The sequence below is a fragment of the Capra hircus genome, chromosome 13 (assembly GCF_001704415.2).
Source record: "Capra hircus breed San Clemente chromosome 13, ASM170441v1, whole genome shotgun sequence".
NCBI classification, from domain to species: domain Eukaryota; kingdom Metazoa; phylum Chordata; class Mammalia; order Artiodactyla; family Bovidae; genus Capra; species Capra hircus.
Window position 1 is genome coordinate 71,077,980 of NC_030820.1, and position 23,240 is coordinate 71,101,219.

Consider the following 23,240-nt stretch of genomic DNA (forward strand, 5'->3'; position numbering starts at 1 on the left):
TGAGTGTGACAAAAGGTGGTAATTCTGGGAGACATCAGCATGAGCCACTCATGGACGGCTTTGGTTCAAATCCCCTCTCTGCCATTTACTAACTCTGTGACTAAGGTCAAGTTACTTAATCTGTTTGTGCCTCCGTTTCCCCATGTGCAAATATGGAACAAAATGGTACTGATACTACCTAGGGTTGACATCAACCATAAAGGAGAAAAGACATTTAAAATGCCTGGCACATAATAAGTGCTCTGTAAATGACAGCTGTTTTTATTATTGAAGGAAAACATTCCTGTGGGTGGGCGTGCAATTGGTCCAATCAAAATCTGATAATATAGGACAGCACTGAACAACAAAAATATAATGTGAGCCATGTAGTTAATGTTAAACTTTGGAGTAGCAATGTTAAAAAGTAAAACAAATGAGTTAATTTAAATAATTATTGATCTAATCCAGTATACCTAAAATGTGTGTCTGCTCAGTTGCTCAGTCATGTCCAATTCTTTGTGACGCCGTGGACTGGAACCCGCCAGGTTCCTCTGTCCGTGGGATTTTTCAGGCAAGAATATCGGAGGGGGTTACCATTTCCTCCTCCGTGGGATCTTCCTGACCCAGGGGTCGAACCCATGTCTCCTGCATCTCCTGTCTTGGCAGGAGGACTTTTTATCACTGAGTCACCTGCAAAACCCTGTATGTCTAAAATACAATTGTTTTAACATGTAGTCAATATAAAAATTATGAATGAGTTTTTTTTTTCATTGTTTTTTAAAATCTGGTGTGTATTTTATACATAAAGGACCAACCATATTTCAATTCCTCAGTAGCCACATGAGGCTGGTGGCCATCGTATTGGACTCTGTAGGTTCAGGATACTCCCAAGTAGGATTACAATGTACTGTTGGGTTTTCCAGATTACTGGACCCTATATTATGGAGTCACACAGCCATGTTATTTCACTAAATTACCCCCAAAAAACTACTGTGTTTATATTAAACTACAATTTTCCTTCTCTTATCAAATCTCTCATAATATATTGAACTACAGTTCAACAATTTGAACTACAATTCAAATGACTATCATTTTCAAAACATAAAGAAGGACAGTTTTCTCACTGAAGACAAGGCAATCCATATATTCAAAATGAAGGTGTTCACTTGGAGGAGGCCCGGCCTCTGGAGAAAAAGCCCCATCAGATAAAAAAACCAAGAAAATACCACCCACTGCTCTGGGCTGGCATCACCATGACCTTCCTCTCAGGCTGTCTTGGGAGTGGCTGGGGTGGGAGCCGCAGGAGACTGAGGGGGCACGAGGGGAGTCCAGTGAGACGTCTCTGATGCCCGAGACATCCGTGATGCTCCCTTCTGACAAACCATTCAGAACAGCCTGCAGGCTGGTTACGTCTACATTCGGCAGACACTGACAGCTTGTCAACTCAACAAGCCAGCAGGATGGCCAACCCTCAGTGACTGGACGTAGGGCTTCCCTCTCACCCTCTCAGAAAGATGACCCCACAAAAAGATTTCAGGCAACTTCAGTTTTCCGCACGTGCATAAAGTAGCCAAATGGTATCTAAATTAGTACTATGGAGTCCTAAGGTAACAATTTCATTACACATCCATATTTAAATCACGTTTCATAAGATAACATATTACCTCAAAAATAGGTCGGGGCTCAGAGCCCAGACTCTAGAATCAAACTGCCTGGATTCGAAGCTCAGCTCCTCTGTTTACTATTAAGCATGAGGTGAGTTCCTCAATATTCTGGGCCTCAGTTTCCTCATGTGTAAAATATGGGTAATAACAGTAGCCAGCTCGCAGTAGTGCTGAAGTATGAAAAGAGTTAAAAACACACAAAACCTTTAGAATGTCATCCAGTAAGTGGTATACATGTATTAGCTAAAAAACTGTGGTTTATCTGTCACTAGCTCGTTCCACTTCTCCATGCATGGTTCTTTCTAGCCTCACTCTGGTCTCTCTTAAAAAAAAAAAGTTCTTTTCTGCTTGACCTTGAGACCCTTGCAGATCTCACGGCGGGGCAGGGGCAATCCTCCACATTGCAATAACAGGCTTCCTCCTGTTCCCACAGGCTCTGTCCCCTCCTCTTGCAATAATCCTTCAAATAAAGTTTCTCTTTACTTAAGCCTAGAGATATTTGTTACTTTGACAACTGTTATTTAAAAGGCTGTGTATTCCATAAATAACAATTTAATGTATAGCAGAGGAAACTATATTCAATATCTTGTAATAACCTATAATAGAACTGAATCTAAAGTAATATGCATGGATAACTGAATCACTTTGCTGTACACCTGAAAGTAACACGATGTTTTAAATCAATGATACTTCAATTTAAAAAAAAAAAAAGTGTGTTCCTCTGTATCTTGTAAACTAAATCAACCCAAATAGCACAAAATTTTGCTCCCAAAATAGTGGTTTATAATCCATTCCCAGATAATAATAGAAACTTTCAAACTCATCACATCTGCCAGTGACATCTCAGTTTGTCATCAGAGGAAGCACTTTTTAAGTTGAGCGGCTTGGGTCTACATCACCTTAATTCACTGATACCATTTGGATACAATACTTTTTAATCCAGGTATGATGTCACAGGAAACTGAAAGTCAACGCAAGCATCTATGTGGGAACAGATATGTTTTCCCATTTATCTGACAAACATTAAGTCTCATCACTGCAACGATCCCCTGTAACTTTTCCAAGCCATTCTTGGAGCTTGTCATTAGTTGGTCTCTCCTTGAAAAATACTACTAAACTTGTCTTCAATTCCCTTGCCTTTTTCCCCTACCAATTCTATTCATCCCTGTAAGTATCCTAAACTAGCACTGACTGGGGTCACTGCAGGGTGACGTCATTTTCCCAATTAATTTTATAGCTCACAGAACATAAAAGAGCATCCCATAATAGGAGATGCTCTGTAAGAACTTTTCTGAGAGCTATTCGGAGGCAGAGATCTCGCCTTTTACTTGAGTATCTGAGGTGTATTTTGGCTTTTATCCTTTCTTCTCTCACTGCCATTTGCTGGGTGTCCCTTAAACAAAGTACAGTGCATCTATTCAATGGGATACCACTCAGCCCTGGAAGGTGAAAGTTAGATCTGAATACAGGGGTCTGAAAAGAGACCAGTGACCCAGCTGTGCAGAAACCACAATCCTACCCAGGACCTGCATTCTAAAGAGGCACCAGAGTGAGGTGAGTGACTGTAGGACCCACGTGGCTGGAAGCCATACTTCCTACAGGCAAACCCCGGCTCCAAAGCAAGCCTGGCAAGTCCTTTATCTTTTTGTGCCTCCAGTTCCCTCATTTCTAAAATGAAGATCATAATATCTATATCAGAGGACTGTTACAAGGATTAAATAAGCTAATATATTTTAAATGTTTAGGATAGTGCCTGCCACACAATAAATACTATATAAATATCACCTTCCTACTATCATTGTCACTATTATCAAATACATATATGCTCTGACTTCCTCCTCCTCCTTCTCTCCCTTTCCTTTCTCCCTCCCTCTCTTTCTTGACACACATCCATTTGTTGACAGTAATATTCGAGAGAACAAAGACAGGGGTAGAGAAAGCTCATTTATATGTACAGATTCAGCATTTCTTTAAGAATGAATATACTATATTTTATCATTAAAGAGGGGGAAATGTATTGACTCAACAGTAACTAAATGGGAACATAAGAGTTTATTGCTTTAAACCAATCAATCATAATATCAAGAGTGATTAAAGCCACCTAGAGGCCCATTCTTCCTGATCATTTTAATGTAAACATGACATTAAAAAAAAAACAACAGTAGTTTCAGATTTTAGATAAGTCACATTTCTCCAACGGGGAGCCTCTTCATGGGTCATAAGCCGACCTACACATCTGTGAAAGTGGATCAGGCCCCAGAGTGAAGACAGGGTAATCCCCAGGGTCCCTTTATTTTTCCCAAGAATCAACTCCAGATCAAAGGCCTGACCAGCCAGGCCACAGTCTCAACAAGCTGAGTGGAGGTATTTGGGGTGTGAAAGCTACAGATGTGCCAGGTCCCATGAAAATGCCAAAGAAAGAAGAAGCCTCTCATGGTTCTTTCACAAATTTTCAGACATCATTTCTCTCTTGATTTTCCTAATACTAATAATCCCAGTAGCAATTTAGTCCACACACAGACCAACTACCCTATTCTAAACCCCATGCAGGGAACAAGAAATTCAGCAATGAGAGGCAGCCCATGCCCTCAACTAGCTCACAGTCTTAGTGAGAAATCAGGGAAAATATATCATAAACTCAATCATAAAAGCACAGAGGATTTAGGGAAGACTTCCTGGAGGAGGTGACATCCTCTACCAATAAGAAGAGATGGAACAGGAGGTGACCTTGAGCCAGAGGCCTGATGGTCTGGTCTTCAGTGTTTGTGGTCAAAAACAAGAAAAAACAATGACAATCTGTCTCAAAAACTGAACGGAAGAATATTGGGAGTCTCATTCTGAACAGAAAGCTGAAGAATAGGTTGAAAAGGAAGCAAAAACTATGGTGGTTCTAGGGGACCAAGAAGGAGGTAGTTTAGCATCCTTTTTTAGCACAACCTCTTGTGGCCCAGCCACTGCCCCTCCATGGATACACCCACTACACAAGCCTCTGACTGCTAACTCATCCTTCCTAGATGATATTCCTGGCTGAATCCAGGTCACAAGTCCACCCATGCCCAGGCTGCTGGGGGTGGTAAATTTCTAGCACCTTCACCTGCCAGCAACCTGCTCCACGATCCACCAAGATCCCACACAATGAGAGTCCCCAAGTTAGGAAGCAAGGTTGGAGGCTGGACTCGCAAAACAAAATCATGAAGGCTTCTCTCCTGTGATTACTCAGCAGAGGAAAGGTAAGAGGAGAGGCCAGGAGAGGGGGCTGAGGCTGGAGACAGACACTGGGGTCGTATCAGAAGAATATCCAGTTATTAATAAGAGCAGGTCATTTAACATTCACTGCTACTTCCTACATCCCAGGCACTGGCATTCCACATAAGTAAAATAAGTGAAATGCAAGCTGGCACCCCAGCTTACAAGAACAGGAGTTCAGCACAGAGACGATGAAGAGGCTCGCTCTTCATCCAGTAGGGAGAGCCCATCTTGCTTTTCTAGCTAACGTCCACCTTGACTAGCCAGGGCTTGGGCTGCTCTGGTTGATTACTATTTAGAGCATAATTCCTGCTCATCCCCAGAAGGTCTCTATCCGCTGTGCTAAGAGCTGGAATGCACGGCACTCTGGACCATTACCAGTTCCTGACTTGTATGTAGGACTTCAGAATTCACAAGCATTTTTCCCCACATCAACTCATGGGCAAATTTCCAGGATACCACATTTGACATGTGGATGATGTTCCTCCTCCAGATCTCAAAAATAATACACAACCATTCTGCATTTGGTACACCAGGGAGTACAGAAATATAGACAGATAGATGAAAGCAGATTTGATAACTTCTGTTGGAGATGAGCTCAGAGATCTCTGTCTGTGTACAAAAACATCCATTGCAATGTGACTGAAGAGTCACATTAACTGGGAGGAACTTAAGCCTGCAAAAACAAGGTGGCTAAATCAATCACAGAACAGTCATTGGAAGAGAAGACTCTGAAGCTTTTAGAAAGCATGCTTTTGAGGAATACATAATGGCCTGGGAAAATTCTCAAAAATAGCATTACATAGAAAGATAGATATTTATGTAAGTTTGTGTGCACAGATGACTTTTGTTCTTTATAGAAATCCCTATTGTGCTTGTTCTCTACAACGAATATGCATTATTTTTGCCATCATGAATCATGAGTGTTCATAGAAATAACTTAGAAGATGTTCAGCTGATGGCAGCACCAAGTATACAATATATATTTCTCTACCCTGGGGTTGAAGCCTGGCTCCTCTTTCATATAAAATTTATGTGACCTTGGACCAATCACTTCATCACTCTGCGGCTTGGTTTTCTCAAAAATAAAGAAGAGACAATACCTCAGAATTCACAGGATGGTGACATGTTAGACGAAAGGCACAGGATAATGCCTAACCCAATTCATGTTTAGAGTGATCACACAGCCAGTGCCAGTTCCCTTCAAAGAGAGCAAAAGCCCCAGGACTGACGGAACTCTGGTGTGAATTCTAAATGCAGAAAAGGGGACGGGGTCAGGGTACGGATGTGTAACTGACCCAGGAATAGTTTTTCAGAGCTTCTGTAACAAATTAACACAAACCAGGAGGCTTAAGACAACAGAAACTTATTCCTTCACAGTTCTGGAGTCCAGGAGTCTGAAACCAAGGTGCTAGCAGGGACATACAACCCCCCCACCCAAAGACTCCAGGAAGGATCCTTCCTTGCCTCTTCTGGTTCCTGGGGTCTGCTGGCAATCCTTGGCTTTCCTGGGCCTGTAAATGCATCACTCCAGTCTCTGCCTCTGGCTTCACATGGCTTTCTCCCCTGTGTGGCTGTGTGCCACTTCTCCTCCACCAGAGACACTCTACGAGGACTCAGGATAACCAGCATGACCTCATCTTTGCTGACTACATCTGCCAAGACCTTATCCCCAAATACAAGCATAGTGACAGGTGCCAAGGACCGGGACTTCCACTTATCTCTTTGGGAACACAATTCAACCCATAACAGACCCCAACCTTCTCTCTATAAATATTAGCAGTTCCAGTGAACTGGCAGGAACTATAAATATTAGCATCTATTAGAGCGAACTGGCCAAGGGGCCAATGGCATGAAGGAAAAGCCAGTACCATCCAGGCTCTGTGCCTGCTTCCACGGCAGCTGATTGGTTGAAATATTCCTGTCTGTCTGTTTACTCTGGATCTTTTCCAACCCCTGCCCTTTCCAATCGGATAACTAACTGTTGCTGCTGCTAAGCCGCTTCAGTCGTGTCCGACTCTGTGCTACCCCACAGACGGCAGCCCACCAGGCTCCCCCATCCCTGGGATTCTCCAGGGAAGAACCCTTTGTATTTCTCTGCTCTAGAGATTTGTACAGGATGGAGAGAAGAAGCTGCTTGAAGTCAAGGGTTCCTTCTTTCTTCCTTTTTTTTTTAAGGTCTAAACTTTCGAAAGACACTATGCTGTGGGTCTCAGAAGGGCTGGCCTAAGATGAGTTGTGGCTTTGAGGGCTAGGAAGGAAAGGGAAGAAGTTCCTACACTGAAAAGAGGAAAGAGATGGATCTGTTGGTCCAAAACTGCCGCATGGTAATACTTGAGGAGGAGACAAACCCCCACGAGAGATCCTCGGTGAGATATCTGGGCTGGGCTGATTCAGGACAAGGGCTCCAAGCCTAGGGAAGCAGCAGCAGGATCACTGGACCCAGAGGGACCATAAGGAATGCAAGGGCGGGCTTCTCAGAGGAAACCACAAGGACCTGTTTAAGCCCCAGGACATTTGTAGACCCCAAGGGAGAGGGGGAGGTCAAAGAACAACTACAAAGTAAGGCTTCATTTCTTGGAGGCTCAGGGTCTCATCCAGGCTGATACAAATGCCTCCTTTCTTGCGCACTTGGGTTTGCAGCTTGAGGTTCATTCTGACACTTAATGTCCTACAAGCATCAGAAGGAAATAGAGGGAAACCTCCCAGTCCCACTGCCTCCTAGCTTAAGCACCTCTAAAAGAGAGCTGCTGGCACTTTCCTCTTCCCTCAGCTCCTCAGAAACCCTCTGGCCAGGCCCAGGGCTGGACCTCACTGCCAACATGTGGAAACTCATGCCAAAGTTGGGGATGGCACAGCTGGGAATCAGAGGCAGTTCCAGTTGTTCCCTGGGCAAGATGGAAGCTTAGATGGAGAGTCTGAGGGTACAGTAACACCCACTGTCTGTAACAGACCCTGCAAAGACAAGGTGGGGACAAAACCAGATGTGAAGCCTGGAATGCTAGCCTGAGGGTTTTTCTCAAGGAGGGAGATGAGGAAAGAGAAAGACAGATGCTGAGTAAGGACTGAATTAACAGAGAAGATGGAGAAGGCGACCTCCCTCTGGGTAGCATGTATCCTGGGTATGGAAAAGCCTCTCTGGGCCCATGAGGGCCCACAGCAGACCTCCTGCTAGAAGGGTCACCTGTGCAAATCAGCGTCTAGGGTCAGGTGAGCTTGAAGGAAGGGACAAGGTTCCAAGGTAGACTTTGACAGTCTCAGACCCTGTAACAAGCAGAAAAGAACTTAAGGAAAGCAGCACCAATGCACCCTACTATGTGCCGATACTCATACAGACACCAGTCCACTTAACTCTCACGCTGGTTCCCACGTTAACGATGAAGAAATCGAGGCAGAGGGATGGAGGCCCAGTGTCAGCAGGCTATGGTGTAGGACTGGAAGAAGCTGGCCCACAACAAGTCTATGATGAGGACTTTGAAAGCGGAGAACAGGATGCTATAAGACAGAACTTCAAGGGGGTCTTTCATCAGACAGACCAAGGAGAAGGGGTGATGCCGAGACCTGATGGAACCAGGCAAGTGAAGAGCAGACACCCACTGCAGGGAGAGGGCACAACACATGCAAGGGCCCTGATCAGGAGCTGAAAACAAGCCAGTGTGCCTGGAGCATTTTGAGAGAGCAGGAGAGGGCCTCAGAAGAGACACTAGGTCATCCAGGACTTTGCACGCATGGTGAAGAGTTCAGGTCATCCTATGTGCCAGGGAAGCACCCAAGGGGCATGAGCGGACTGACCCAGAGCCTAGCACAGAGCCTGACCCACAGAAGGGACTCAGTGAAAGCTTGTGGGGCATCTGAATACTGGCATCATACTAGATTTCCAAGAGGATGGAAACTGCTGGCTGTACCCAAGGAAGAGGAAGATCTCTGTCTTTGCCCAAGAGAAGAACAAACAATTTCGCCTAATCCAAATTCACTTTCATGCCTCTCTGCCTAAGAAGCACGCGGAGCTGCTGAAATCCACAGGCGCATCATGACAGAATAATTTCAGTGATCATTATCAAATGCCTCTATTTAGAACAGCTCAAAAGTTTGTATTAGCACACTCCAATATTTATGAAACGCCACTGTGCCATAATGAGGGGCTGAGAAAATGAAGATCAGAAGCAAGGCTTGTTCCTTCCAGGAGCGAGAGCGTCATGGTGGGGAAAGCAGCAGTGCCCCTCGGCTGGGGGGAAACTTGCTTTCCTGATCTATAGAATGGAAGGATGATAGCAAAGACTTTAAATGTGTGATCAGTTAAGGAAAGGCCCAAAGGCATTTAAGAATGCTTATCATTCATTCCTGCATCAAAGAAACACTTAATAAAGACTATTTGCCCATCCATCCATGCATGCATCCAATAAAATTGTATTTCATATATACTGTGTATGATGTGTTGACTTAAACACTAAAAATAAAGCCAGGAAGAAGACTGTCATGGTCCTTGCTGACATGGAACTTCTCATTTGGGGATACAACATACACTTAACAGGTACATCAGTGATGCATGTTTTGAGGAAAAGTGGAGGGTGCAATGGGGAACATTTACAGAAGGAGGTGACCCAGCCTGGAGCATCTAGGGAGCACCGGCCTAAGGAAGTGATGCAAGAGCGGAGATACAAAGAGGAAGAACAAGAGAACAGGGGCAGGCAAAGGCTGTACAAAGGGTGCCAATTTTATGTGAGTTCCTGAGGCAGAAAAGGGTCTGGAACATTCTCAATCAATCAGTTCAGTCGCTCAGTAGTGCCCGACTCTCTCCGACCCCATGGACTGCAGCACACCAGCCTTCCCTGTCCATCAACAACTCCCAGAGCTTGCTCAAATTCATGCCCATGAAGTCGGTGATGCCATCCAACCATCTCATCCTCTGTCGTCCCTTTCTCCTTCTGCCTTCAATCTTGCCCGCATCAAGGTCTTTTCAAATGAGTCAGTTCATTACATCAGGTGGCCAAAGTATTGGAGTTTCAACTTCAACATTAGTACTTCCAATGAATATTCAGGAATGATTTCCTTTAGAATGGACTGGTTGGATCTCCTTGCAGTCCAAGGGACTCTCAAGAGTCTTCTCCAACACCACAGTTCAAAAGCATCAATTCTTCGGTACTCAGCTTTCTTTACAGTCCAACTCTCACATCCATAAGTGACTACTGGAAAAACCATAGCTTTGACTAGATGGACCTTTGTTGACAAAGTAGTATCTCTGCTTTTTAACATGCTGTCTAGTTTGGTCATAGCTTTTCTCCCAAGGAGCAAGAATCTTTTCATTTCATGGCTGCAGTCACCATTTGGGAGCCTCCAAAATAAAGTCTCTCATTGTTTCCATTGCTTCCCCACCTATTTGCATGAAGTGATGGGACCAGATGTCATGATCTTAGCTTTCTGAATGTTGAGTTTCAAGTCAACTTTTTCACTCTCCTCTTTCACTTTTATCAAGACGCTTTTTCGTTCTTCTTCGGTTTCTGCCATAAGGGTGGTGTCATCTGCATATCTGAGGTTATTGATATTTCTCCCAGCAATCTTAACTCCAGCTTGTGCTTCATCCAGCCCAGCATTGTGCATGATGTACTCTGCATATAAGTTAAATAAGCAGGGTGACAGTATAGAGCCTCGATGTACTCCTTTCCCAATTTGAAACCAGTCTGTTGTTCCATGTCCAGTTCTAAGTGTCGCTTTTTGACCTCCGTACAGATTTCTCAGGAGGCAGGTTAGGTGGTCTGGTATTCCCATCTCTTGAAGAATTGTCCACAGTTTGTTGTGATCCACACAGTCAAAGGCTTTGGCATAAGCAATAAAGCAGAAGTAGATGTTTTTCTGGAACTCTCTTGCTTTTCAATGATCCAGCAGATGTTGGTAATTTGATCTCTGGTTCCTCTGCCTTTTCCAAATCAAGCTTGAACATCTGGAAGTTCATGGTTCACGTACTGTTGAAGCCTGGCTTGGAAAATTTTGAGCATTACTTTGCTAGCGTGTGAGATGAGTGCAACTGTGCGGTAGTCTGAGCATACTTTGGCATTGTCTTTCTTTGGGATTGGAATGAAAACTGACCTTTTCCAGTCCTGTGGCCACTGCTGAGTTTTCCAAATTTGCTGGCATATTGAGTGCAGCACTTTAACAGCATCATCTTTTAGGATTAGAAATAGTTCAACTGGAATTCCATCATCTCCACTAGCTTTGTTCACAGCTATGCTTCCTAAGGCCCACTTGACTTTGCATTCCAGGATGTCTGGCTCTAGGTGAGTGATCATACCATCATGATTATCTGGGTCATCATGATCTTTTTTGTATAGTTCTTCTGTGTATTCTTGCCACCTCTTCTTAATATCTTCTGCTTCTGTTAGGTCCATACCATTTTTTTCCTTTATTGAGCCCATATTTGTATGAAATGTTCCTTTGGTATCTCCAATTTTCTTGAATTGATCTCTAGTCTTTCCCATTTTATTCTTTTCCTCTATTTCTTTGCACTGATCACTGAGGAAGGCTTTCTTATCTCTCCATGGTATTCTTTGGAACTCTGCATTCAGATGCTTATATCTTTCCTTTTCTCCTTTGCTTTTTGCTTCTCTTCTTTTCTTCGCTATTTGTAAGGCCTCAGACAACTATTTTGCCTTTTTGCATTCTTTTCCATGGGGATGGTCTTGATCACTGCCTCCTGTACAATGTCATGAACCTCTGTGCATAGTTCTTCAGGCACTGTCTATCAGATCTAATCCCTCGCATCTATTTCTCATTTCCACTGTATAATCATAAGATCTGATTTAGGTCATACCTGAATGGCCTAGCGGTTTTTCTGACTTTCTTCAACGTAAGTCTGAATCTGGCAATAAGGAGTTCATGATCTGAGCCACAGTCAGCTCCCGGTCTTGTTTTTGCTGACTGTATAGAGCTTTTCCATCTTTGGCTGCAAAGAATATAATCAATCTGATTTCGGTGTTGACCATCTGGTGATGTCCACGTGCAGAGTCTTCTCTTGTGTTGTTCGAAGAGGGTGTTTGCTATGACCAGTGGGTTCTCTTAGCAAAACTCTGTTAGCCTTTGCCTTGTTTCATTTTGTACTCCAAGGCCAAATTTGCCTGTTACTTCAGGCATCTCTTGACTTCCTACTTTTGCATTCCAGCACCCTATAATGCAAAGGACGTCTTTTTTGGGTGTTAGTTCTAGAAGGTCTTGTAGGTCCTCATAGACCCATTCAACTTCAGCTTCTTCAGCATTAGTGACTGGAGCATAGATTTGGATTACTGTGAAACTGAATGTTTTGCCTTGAAAATGAACAGAGATCATTCTGTCATCTTCGAGACTGCACCCAAGTACTGCATTTCGACTCTTTTGTTGACTATGAGGGCTCCTCCATTTCTTCTAAGGGATTCTTGCCCACAGTATTAGATAGAATGGTCATCTGAGTTAAATTCGCCCATTCCAGTCCACTTTAGCTCACTGATTCCGAAAATGTTGATGTTCATTCTTGCCGTCTCCTATTTGACCACTTCCAATTTACCTTTTTTCACAGACCTAACGTTCCAGGTTCCTATGCAATGTTGCTCTCTACAGCATCAGACTTTACTCCCATCACCAGTCACATCCACACCTGGGCGTTATTTTCTCTTTGGCTCCATCTCTTCCTTCTTTCTGGTGTTATTTCTCCACTCTTCTCCAGTAGCATATCAGGCACCTACCAACCTGGGCAGTTCATCTTTCAGTGGCATATAAGTGATAAAATCCAGGGTGAAGTGAGCACAGGTGAGATCATGATATGGGGAGGCTGGACCAGGCCTGCAGGGCCTCAGAGGCCACTGCTGGGCATTAGTCTTCTCTCCTCAGAGCAAGAGGAAAGCCTCAAAAAGATTCCAGGCAGAGGCTGGCTGGGGGCAATGAAAGGAAGAGGTAAGGTGAACAGGCCAACATTCTAGAACAATCTCTGGCTTCTGTGCAGAGAGTGGATTAAAGTCAGAAGAGGAAGCCATTAATGCATGTATGTGGAATCTAGGAAAATAGTAGCGATGATCCTATTTGCAAAGCAAACATAGAGACACAGACCTGGGAACAAACGTATGGGCACCAAGGGGTGAAAAATGGAGGGTGGAAGGAACTGGGAGTTGAGATTGTCGTATAAACACTATTGATACCGTGTATAAAGCAGACAACTAACGAGAGCATACTGTGTGGCGCAGGGAACTCTGCTCAGTGCTCTTCAGTGGCCTGAAGGGGAAAGAATCCAACAGAGGGGACATACGCACATGCAGGGCTGACTTATTTCGCTGCAGAGTAGAGACTAACACAATATTGTAAAGCAACTATGCTGCAATAAAGTTAATTTTAAAAATGAAATATTTTTTTAAAAAAGAGGAAGCTGAAAAGCCTGTGTGAAAGTCTACCTGTGACCCAGGCGAGAGTGGATAGCATGGTATGGCACCAGGGCAGTGGCGGCAGAGATGGAGAGACGTGAGCAGACCTGAGATGGGCTCAGGGGCTGAAGGGGTAGGATGGAGTGATTGACAAGGAGAGGGAGACGGAGAGAGGGAAGAGAGAAGTGTGACCCCTGGGTTTCTGAATCAGCACCAGAGTGATGAAGTGGCCTTTTGAGACAAGGAGCGCTAAAGCATGAGTAGATGGAGAAGAATCAAGAGTTCAATTTGGGAGATGTTGAGTCTGGAGAGCCTGCATGACCCTACAGGGCATCTAGTGGTCTAAGGATGAGCCAGAAGAGCCCGCATGTGTGCAAATACACACACAACACATACACACATACGGCACATACACACGTGCACTGTAAAGTCTGGGGGCTTCCCTGGTGGCTAAGACAGTAAAGCATCTGCCTGCAATTCAGGAGACCTGGGATCGACCCCTGGGCCAGGAAGACCCCCTGGAGAGGTGAATGCCTACCCACTCCAGTATTTTTACCTGGAGAATCCCACGGACAGAGAAGCCTGGTGGACTACAGTCCATCCAGTAGCAAAGAGTCAGACAAGACTGAGCGACTAACACTTTAACTTTTCATAAGATCTGAATTTATTTGGCCAACATCAATGATGGCCACACAGAGCACAGAAGACGTGGTAAGTAGCCTTCAGCACAGGCATGCTACAGTCCTGGTGTCTCTAATGGAAAGAGTGATTCTATTACATAAACGAAGACATTTCTGAGAGTAAAAGTCCGCATTTTAAAAAATTATGGTGGGACAACAGGCCTAGAGGTGGTCCCATGGTCACCTTACTAACCAGCTTGTGTAGTTTTGGCCATTCTGCTCATGTAAAGTAGGATCCTACCGTATCTGAAAAGCTCAGTTTTGTACCATGTCACAGCTTTATGATACCTGGGGGGCTATGGCTATATGCGGGAGAAAGATACACAAGCAGTTGATGTCCTCAGTAGGAAAGGTAGAGCCAAGATACAAGCCTCCTGCTTGGGAGCCAAGCTCAGAGTCAGTATGGTCACACTGGTCACACCCTCAGCTGGACATCTCTGATCACCTTTCACCCGCACCTGGACACCTCTGCATACCTTTCTGTCTCCAGCTTAATGACATCCTGGCAAAGCTGTCTCTCAGAGCAGCTGAGAAGACAAGGCAGCTGTGCAGTGGGTCACATACATCAAGTTTCTAAGGGATGTCTGATGGCAACTGAAGTTCGGTGGAGAGTTGAGGCCATTCATGGTGTGACGGTTAATTCTGTGTGTCAACTTGACTGGGCTAAGAGATGTCCCAATAGCTGGTATGGCATTATTTCTGGGTGTGTCTAAGACAGGGTTTCCAGAATTGATTAGCATTTGAGTTGGAGACCTGAGTAAAGCAAACAGCAAGCCCCAGTGTAGATGAGCATCATCCAATCCTCTGAAGGCCCAACTAGAACAAAAGCATTTCCTCCGCCACACCTTCCCTGGAATACACTGGCTATAATTCTCAAAGGCCTGCTTCATGCAGGTATTCATCAGGAATGTATACTAGGCCTTCAGTCCCCTTGGTAAAGAGTAAATTTGTCATTCAGGATGTTGGGACATCAACTTTATCAGTAATAGTTGGACTGTAGAAGTCGCCCTGTATATTTATTTACAAGCTGTGTCTGTGTAGTCCAGGAGGAAAGAAATGACCTCAAATTATGGAGAAGTGCTCCTCCCCTAAGATCCCATTACTCTCAGACTCCCAGACAAAATTCAGGGATGCCCCACTTGTAGCTAAAGTTCAAAATCTCAAAGCTCAAAGAAATCTAAAAGTTTCCTGAATCCAGATGACACTTTTACCATACCCTTAAGAATGCACTTAGCCTTGGTTTGCATACCTCTGGGGGTGATGAACTTACTACCAACAGAGTTACCTACTGCCCTCCCCAACAGCTCAACCCAGAATAAAATTCTTCTCCATGAGTCACTGTAAAAGCTACCACCCCCATCAGAGCCTCAAGCACAGTTTGTCACGTACCTGTAGGTACCGCTGGGTCCAGCATTGGTTTCTCCCATGTGTTAATCTGCTCCCAGGTAAACCCACTGGTCCCCAGGGCCACGCTATAACCACAGTTGCTGTAGTGCTCATCAAAGGAACAGCCACCTGCAGACAAAAGAGACATGGGTAAGTATATCCTTATGTCTGAGGCTTGGTTCGTTACCCCCATCTCAGTGGCTCTTCATTTACAGCTTTGAATTTTAAACTCTGGAGGAGATTTTCTTTTCCTAAAGGCAAGCAAATTGGAATTTTTTTATATTTGCTTTGGTGCTCTAAGGAAAGACAGTGGCATCTGCAAGCCTCCTATTTAAAAAAGTTAATAAGGCTAGTTACATTGATTTCAATCTTCCTTCCTGAGAAAGTAAACAGCAACGTCCCCATCTAAGTAGAAAAAATTAATGCCAAGGCATGCCTCTTTAATTGCTTCTTCCAACGTGGAGAGATGCTGCGAGGCAGTGGGCTGAGCACCAGCTTCGGAGTCCTGCAAAACGAGACACGGATCTCAGCTTTGCAAAGCCGGGTCAGCCGGGACCAGATGCTTTGCCATCTGTGTCTCAGTTTCCTTACCTGGAATATGGATGGGAAGATCCATTTGGCAGAAATATCAGGAGGATAAAATGGAGTAATATAGAAAAAGTAACTGGCACAGCAAAAATTCTCAGCACCCACTTCACTCCCTATAAGAGCAATTTTCATGGAGTAAAAATCAAATTTGTAGAGAATTAGACAATTGTGCCCCAGGAAGATAATGAAGTCAAGGCTGTCAGTATTTAAAGCTTCTCCCTAAAAGTCCAAGCCATCCACCACCAGCACTTTACAATTAGTTGTGTAAACTGGATTGAGCACACGCTCTGGGCTCTAAGTTCCCTCCAGGTGACACTGAAAGATGTGATGTATAGAACAGGTGCTGCAACCAGGAAATGCTGGTCTGAACAGAGAAGCAAAAGGTGACTATATTCTGGGATGGGAGGTAGAAGGGGAGAAATAATCAGGGCTTTGAAGTTTAGGAGCACCTCCACCGGCACAGAGCAGGAGGAAGAGCACTCCAGGGTGAGCTGGCAGGATGTGCAGAGAAGGAGAGACCCCCAGGACTGAGCTTTACGTGCTGGTCCACATTTCCAGTGCCTTCTTGTCTCCTGGCTGCTCAGACCTCATCACACCATCACCTCCCTTCCTTGAACAGCCACTGGTTCCCCTATCACACATCCAAACCACATCTGTGGTTCTGATCCACATACAGAAACCATCCCTGAACAACCCCTGCCTGTGTCTGCAGCCTCATGTAATACCACTCCCCCTTCTCCATCAGCAACAAAGGTCAAAACCCTTCTTCTGTACCCAGACCTGGGGCTTCCTCTGCTTAATGGTGGTGGAAGGCCTGTTGACAGATCTGATACAGAATATAGTCACAACACTACTAAAGTAAACCTATGAGGGCAAAGCTCTCTCCACGCCCTTTCTTTCTGAGTATGGAAACCTGAAAGAGTCAGTCTTTGGCAGCCCCAACGAGTCAGGCTGGACAAAGGAGGGCTGAATCTATTCTGGCAGTGCAAGTTTGGGGCTTGAGTTCAGAGATTTAAATAGCTCTGCACTAGACAGCAACAGGAATTTGCAGTATAGACACCTAGAGAGAGAACGAAAAGAGAGGGAGAGAGAGGTCCAAGAAACATAATGTAAAGCAGACACCTACAGAAGGTGAGAGACAATGAGAAATTTCCTGTGATGGGAAATGACTGATGCACTGGTAGAAACTAAAATTTCTGTCTGCTTCCATGTCTTCATTCTTTCTCTCACAATTATTTAATCGAGCTTTTAGGGTAGATCGAGCAGAGAATGAGGCGCTACCTATACAGTGGTTTATAAGAGGCGTGCCATCACTAGAAAGAATGAGTGAGGCAGACAGGAAATAAGCAAACTAGTAAGTAACTGCATTTCCAAATGTGCTATGAAGGCTGGCATTGGGTTGCCTGAGGGGATCCCAGGTTGGTGTGGTCCAGGAAGCCTTTCTGACCATGGATTGGCAACAGTTCCCTGTCCGGTAGTGTCAAGTCCCTCCGAGCCCTCAGTGAGAGCTGGCTACAAACAGCAGCCGTGTCACTGTGCTTTGGGGAGCTAAGGGAAGAATGGATGGACCATGTGGATGCATATGGGTCAACAGACAAAGACGGAAGTCTTTAGAGATAACAGGAAAGGTCAGGGGCAGACAGCAGAGGAGACTGCACCCCAGACAGAGTGAAGAAGGGTGACCTCTGAAAGGCAAGGACAGGGCCAGTCAACCAGCTTCCACTAGGCAATAAGCTTTAGACTGGCTGGGAAATGGCGCTGGCAGAGAGGAGGGGCTGAAGAAGTATCTGTTGACTAAATAAACCAGTGGGCTTCCCTGGTGGCTCAATGGTCAAGAAACCACCTGCCAGGGCAGAAGATGTGGGTTCGATCCCTGGTTCAGGAAGATCCCCTGGAGGAGGGCATGGCAACCCACTACAGTATTCTTGCCTGGAGAATCCCATGGACAGAGGAGCCTGCGGGGCTACAGTCCATGGGGTCCCAAAAGTGTTAGACACAACTTAGCGACTAAACAACAACAAATGAACCAAAACAAATCTTTTTTAATAAATAAAAAATTATAAAAAAAAGGTACAATCTGTTTGATAAGTTAACCTTAAAAATGCACTGTAATATACATTAGGTACAGACAAACACTGTTCAATCCCACTTATACGAGGTACCTGGTGGTGGTGGTGGTGGTGGTTTCGTCGCTAAGTTCTGTCAGACTGTTTTATACAAGGTACTAAGAAGAGTCAAATTCATAGGGTCAGAAAGTACACGGGTAAATGCCAAGGGCCGGGGGAGTAGGGAAGATGGAGACAAGGTTTCAGTTTAGGAAGATGAAAACTTAAGGTGATGGATGATGGTGAGGGTTACAGAATGTGAATGTTCTTAGTGCCACTGAAGTGTACGGTTATGTATGGTTGAAATAGGATTTTTTATATAATGTGACTTTTACCACAATAAAGAACATTTTTTAAAACTGTGAGTAGGATACCAGACAGACCCCAAGCTACGTTTCAGGAACAGTGAGCTGATAACAGTCCCCATACTCCACCTGCTCTTTCTGGTCTCACACTCACCGCTTCTACCTAGAAAGCTCCTTCCCCATGCTGCCTGTCTGCCAAATTCCAAACTAGCCTCTCCAAACCACTCCCTCTATAGACCTCAGCTGACCAAAACAGCAGAGTGAATGCCACAGATATGAGACACAACACATTCCATCTGAAACCTAGAAAAGGGTAGCAGCAACAGTTCCAACTGCTCAGGAAGGACCGCCTTCTCCCATTCTTACACCACTCCTTCCTCACCGAAGTCCAGCCTGTGGGAGATAAATGAACTAAGTCAATGCCACCAATAGCATCCAGACCCCAACGTGCTTGAATGGCAAACGGAGGAGCCTGCAGCATCTCAAGCGTTCACTGGAAGAGCTGACTGATCATCCTAAACGGAGATCAGCCTCCAGGTCTTTAGAGGAACATACAGCCAAGATGATAGTAGGCCTATGGAAAACTGTTGAGATCTTCTCTCTTAGACACATGAGAACTCTACATTTCCAGGCCACTTTGCATGTGGGGAAGACAACGTGGTAAACCCTGGAAATGTATCATAAAGTGATCTCCACATGTGCAACACTAGTCCACAAAAGTAATCTCTTCCCAACAATCCTTCTCACCTGCCCTACTGCAAAGACTTTCAAAGGTGTACTTGAAGACAGTGGCATCCAAGAGAGAGAGATGTCTAGATCCCTGAGATACTCACTGAAAGAGAGTCACCCAGTCACCTGACCAATAATATTGTCATTCAACACATCAGGCGCAAAATGCCAACTTTTCTAGTCTTAATGCCACTGACATCTTAGGGTTTAGTCGTTACCATAGCGGAGCCTTGCATATGCTGACTGATATAAGAAGCATGCTCTCTTGAGCATTTGCTCTGTGTCAGGTAATATACTAGGCACTGATCACAGAAAACTGCTGAGGTCACGTTTGTTTTCACTTAATCCTCATGACTTTGTGAAGTAGGTTTTTTAATCCTTACTTTAAGTGTAAAGTAATTGATGCATTAAGGGGTTAAACAACCTGCCGAGGTCACAACTCTAGTCCAGCCAACAGATGATGGACAAACACAGAAGCAGGAAATACAGCAAGAGATAGCAAAAAGCAAACTGAAGGCAGGAGAAGACAGACAGGCAGGACAGAAGGAGAGAGTTACAAGTCCACACCGCCATTTCCTACAAGTCCGCCTGCTGAAAGGGAGTCACCTATTTGACTCTGAGCTTCCAGATGCCAGCAGAAAAAGGACAATCTGCTCAGTTACTGGATACTCTGTGTTCAGACAATAAAAGCCAAACAGCTCTGGTAAATTACAATCATTCCAGGTGCTTAGATCACACAAGAACTTCTCCACAGGGGTACTGGTAACAGAAATCAACCATCCCACAATGCACAATATCTGAAACAACATCCATGCAAGAGGTGCGTGGTCAATTTCATGAGAGTATTTCTCATAATCACTCTCAATATAAACTGATAGCGTCAACCAAACATACAATTCAGGAAAAGCAACTCACTGGAACCCAATATGGTACAATCCAGAGACTAGTTCCCTGTCGGCCTGACTTGACCCAGAGATAAGTTTTGAAAGCTGTTCGGGAGGAGAAAACACATTTGATTCGTGTTTTGTAAGCAATTCTCCCTGGATTTTCTTCCTCTCAGACAACACACTGAGAAATAAGAGTGGTTATGTGCTTCAGATTATACACTCTGGCAGCAGTCTACACTGCCAGGGGGTACAGCCTTTTCAGCTCACCTCCTTTCTTCTTTATCGGGCCTTCACTTTCTAGTGTGCAAAATGGATCACAAAGGAGGCTTCCAGTGGTCAAAGTTAAGAATGCCAAAGACTCAGAGAGAGCCAGAAATTCTCAGGAGCCACAGAGATGCGAGCCGCTTCACCAGCACCAGGACTGGCTACTAAGAACCCCCCGTAAGGAGGAGAAGGGCAAGAAGGCTAGCTTTCTATGGGTCCTCAGCATGGAGTATTCAGACCCATGATCCTAAGTCTTATTGCAGCTCCGCCTGCTCTTTCACAAATTATATTTACCTCTCTTGGTGGAATTCCTTGGCACCATAACACCTGCTGAAGAGGCTCCAGACCACGGGTGTCTGTGGCAGGCTACTTGGGGAAGGCTTACAACTGGAGAGATTCCCAAAAGACAGCCATCTGGATGCTCAGCTCACTCCGTTTTAAAGCGGCCTCACTCAACTGATGTCAACCCCATCACCATCAATTTGGAAGAAAACAAAAGTCTCCTAAACCTACACTCACTCCTAGAACTGGGCTCAGCCTCCAAAGCCCATGTCCCAGGTGGGAGAAGACCCAAATAACTGTGGACCCGGCCATAAGCTGAGGACTCAGCAGTATCTCCCTACATCGGGACAGAGAAGCTATTTCCCTGGACAGGTTGAGGTCAAAATGTAGCAAAGGCCCCAGATGCTCTGACGTGAGTCAAGCATAAAAAGTCAACAGAGAAATGGAAAACGGTAGAAAGGAAATTGGATTTTGAAAATCCATTTGGGTTTGGTAATGTATAGCATATCAGCATCTGTAAGGGAAGTAAAAATAGTGCAGGATACATACTTTAAGATGCATTAAAGCATAAATAAAATTTATAGTGCCAATCAGGATTTTTTTTTAAACATGAGCTCCTCTTTTGAAAATGAGAGGAATAGAAATTCAATAAAAATATAAATGTGTCTGCCTCTGCATTTCTCAGATATGATCCTATGTATTCTTGAACAGAATTGAGTTCAGAAGAGAAACTAAAGGTTTCCAGGGCTTCTGCTCCATGCGAGGCACTGTACTTGAGCTATGTTAAGTATGTATATAAATATATGCACATTTTTAATACTTATATATGTATGTTTGTGCATGGAAGTGGGCTTCCCAGATGGTGCAGTGGTAAAGAATCTGCCTGCCAATGCACAAGATGCAAGAGGGTTTGAACCCTGGGTCGGGAAGATCCCCTGGAGGAGGAAAGGGCAACCCACTCCAGTATTAGTCTGGAACATTCCATGGACAGAGGAGCCTGGCAGGTTACAGTCACAAAGTGGGTCATGGGGTCACAAAGGGTTGGGCATGACAGAGCTTGCACACATACACGCATGAAAGTTAAGTCTTACCAACCCCACTCCCTAAGACAAGGGTCAACCAGCTTTTTCTATAGATGGTCAGACAGTAAAGATGTTCCCCTTACAGGTGTATTGGTTTTTTCTTGCTACCAACACATTATCATAAACTCAAAACAACACCCATTGCTTTTTTTATCTCCTGGTTTCCACAGGTAAGAAGTGAAGGCCAGGTTGCACCTTATCAGGGCCTCACAAGGCTGAGGTCACGGTAACAGGAGACCCGATTTCCTTTCTGGAGTCCATGTCAACTTTTGCAGGGTGTTTGGCAGAATTCAGTTCCTTGTAATAATTATAGCATCAGGGCTTCTAGAGAAGAGTATGGCTACCCACTTCAGTACTCTTGCCTGGAGAAGCCCATGGACAGAGGAACCTGTTGGGCTACAGGGGTTGCAAAGAGTCCGAATGACTGAGTGACTAACACTTTCACTCCTGCCCTCTGGGGGTCATCATGTAAGCGGCTCTCAGTTCCTAGAAGCCACCCACAGTTCCTGCCATAAATCCTCTCTACTCTCTTCCTGAGCAAGGTTCCATCCTATTTAAGGGCTCATCTGATTCAGTCAGGCCCACCCAAACAAGATCATCTCCTTTTTTATTAAAGTCAGCCAGCTTGGGACCTTAATTATATCTGTGAAATCCCTTCACCTTGGTCACTGACGTAACCTAATCATAAGAGTGAGATCTGGGACTTCCCCTGGAGGTCCAGTGGTTCAGACTCTGCCTTCTAATGCAGGGGGTGCAGCTTAGATCCTAGATTGGGAAGCTAAGACCCCTCATGCCTTCCAGCCAAAAACCCAAAATATGAAACAGAAGCAATATTATAACAAATTCAATAAAGACTCTAAAAATGATCCACATCAAAAAAAAAAAAATCTAGAAAATGTTGAAATCTGTTCCATCCCAGTCCCTCCCAAAGGACAGGGATTAAACAAGACACAAATACCAGGGGCCAGTAACCTTGAGGACCAATCTGATATTCTTCCTACCACAGAAGGCCCCTTGGTCTCTGTCACTAAGACTTAGCAGTGCCATTGTAGCAGAAGCAGCCACAAGTCACACAGAAAGATGGGCAGAGTTGTTTGCTAATAAGACTGGATTTACTGACACTGCACTTTGAATTTCCTATGATTTCCACATGTCACAAAACAGTATTCTTTTGATTTGTCTAACCATTTAAAAATGTAAAAACCAATCTTCCTTTGAGGATGGAGTACAAAATCAGTGAAGGTCCAGGATTGGCCTGGAGGCTCTAGTTGGCTAACCTCTGCTTTGATCCCGTAAAATTTTACAATTTTAACACAGTCACAGAAAAGTACCGTGTTTGCACCCTTTGAGTGTTTGATGTCATGTGCTTTTGACACCTCCTTCCCATTTCGCAGTTGTAGAACGTTTCTTCTTTCCTGCAGGAAGTGGAAGGCGGGGGCGGGGGGCATGTCATCCACTGCGTTCCTTTCCAAGCTACATTCCCAGCCTGTAGGATAAAAGCTTGAGAGAAGCACCAGAGGTTACTGGATTTAAATACGGTTAAGTCCCCAATATCTGAACCTTCAAGCTGCAAACTTTCAAAGATGTGAACATCCATTTGGTTCCAGCAAGGAACCAGAACCTGTGCCATCAATGTCAGGCGTGCGTGAAACTGCACCTTGCCCA

At 44.6% G+C, this 23,240-nt stretch overlaps 1 protein-coding gene across 6 annotated transcripts in view; it reads right to left on the bottom strand.

The window, feature by feature from the left end:
• Positions 1-23,240, bottom strand: part of PTPRT (protein tyrosine phosphatase, receptor type T) — a 1,156,023-nt gene that overhangs the window by 816,947 nt on the left and 315,836 nt on the right. For all 6 annotated transcript variants that reach the window (XM_018057887.1, XM_005688694.3, XM_018057889.1 and 3 more), the window contains exon 2: positions 15,337-15,462. In XM_018057887.1, coding sequence (XP_017913376.1) covers positions 15,337-15,462 — 126 coding nt within the window. The remainder of the gene's footprint in view (positions 1-15,336; positions 15,463-23,240) is intronic.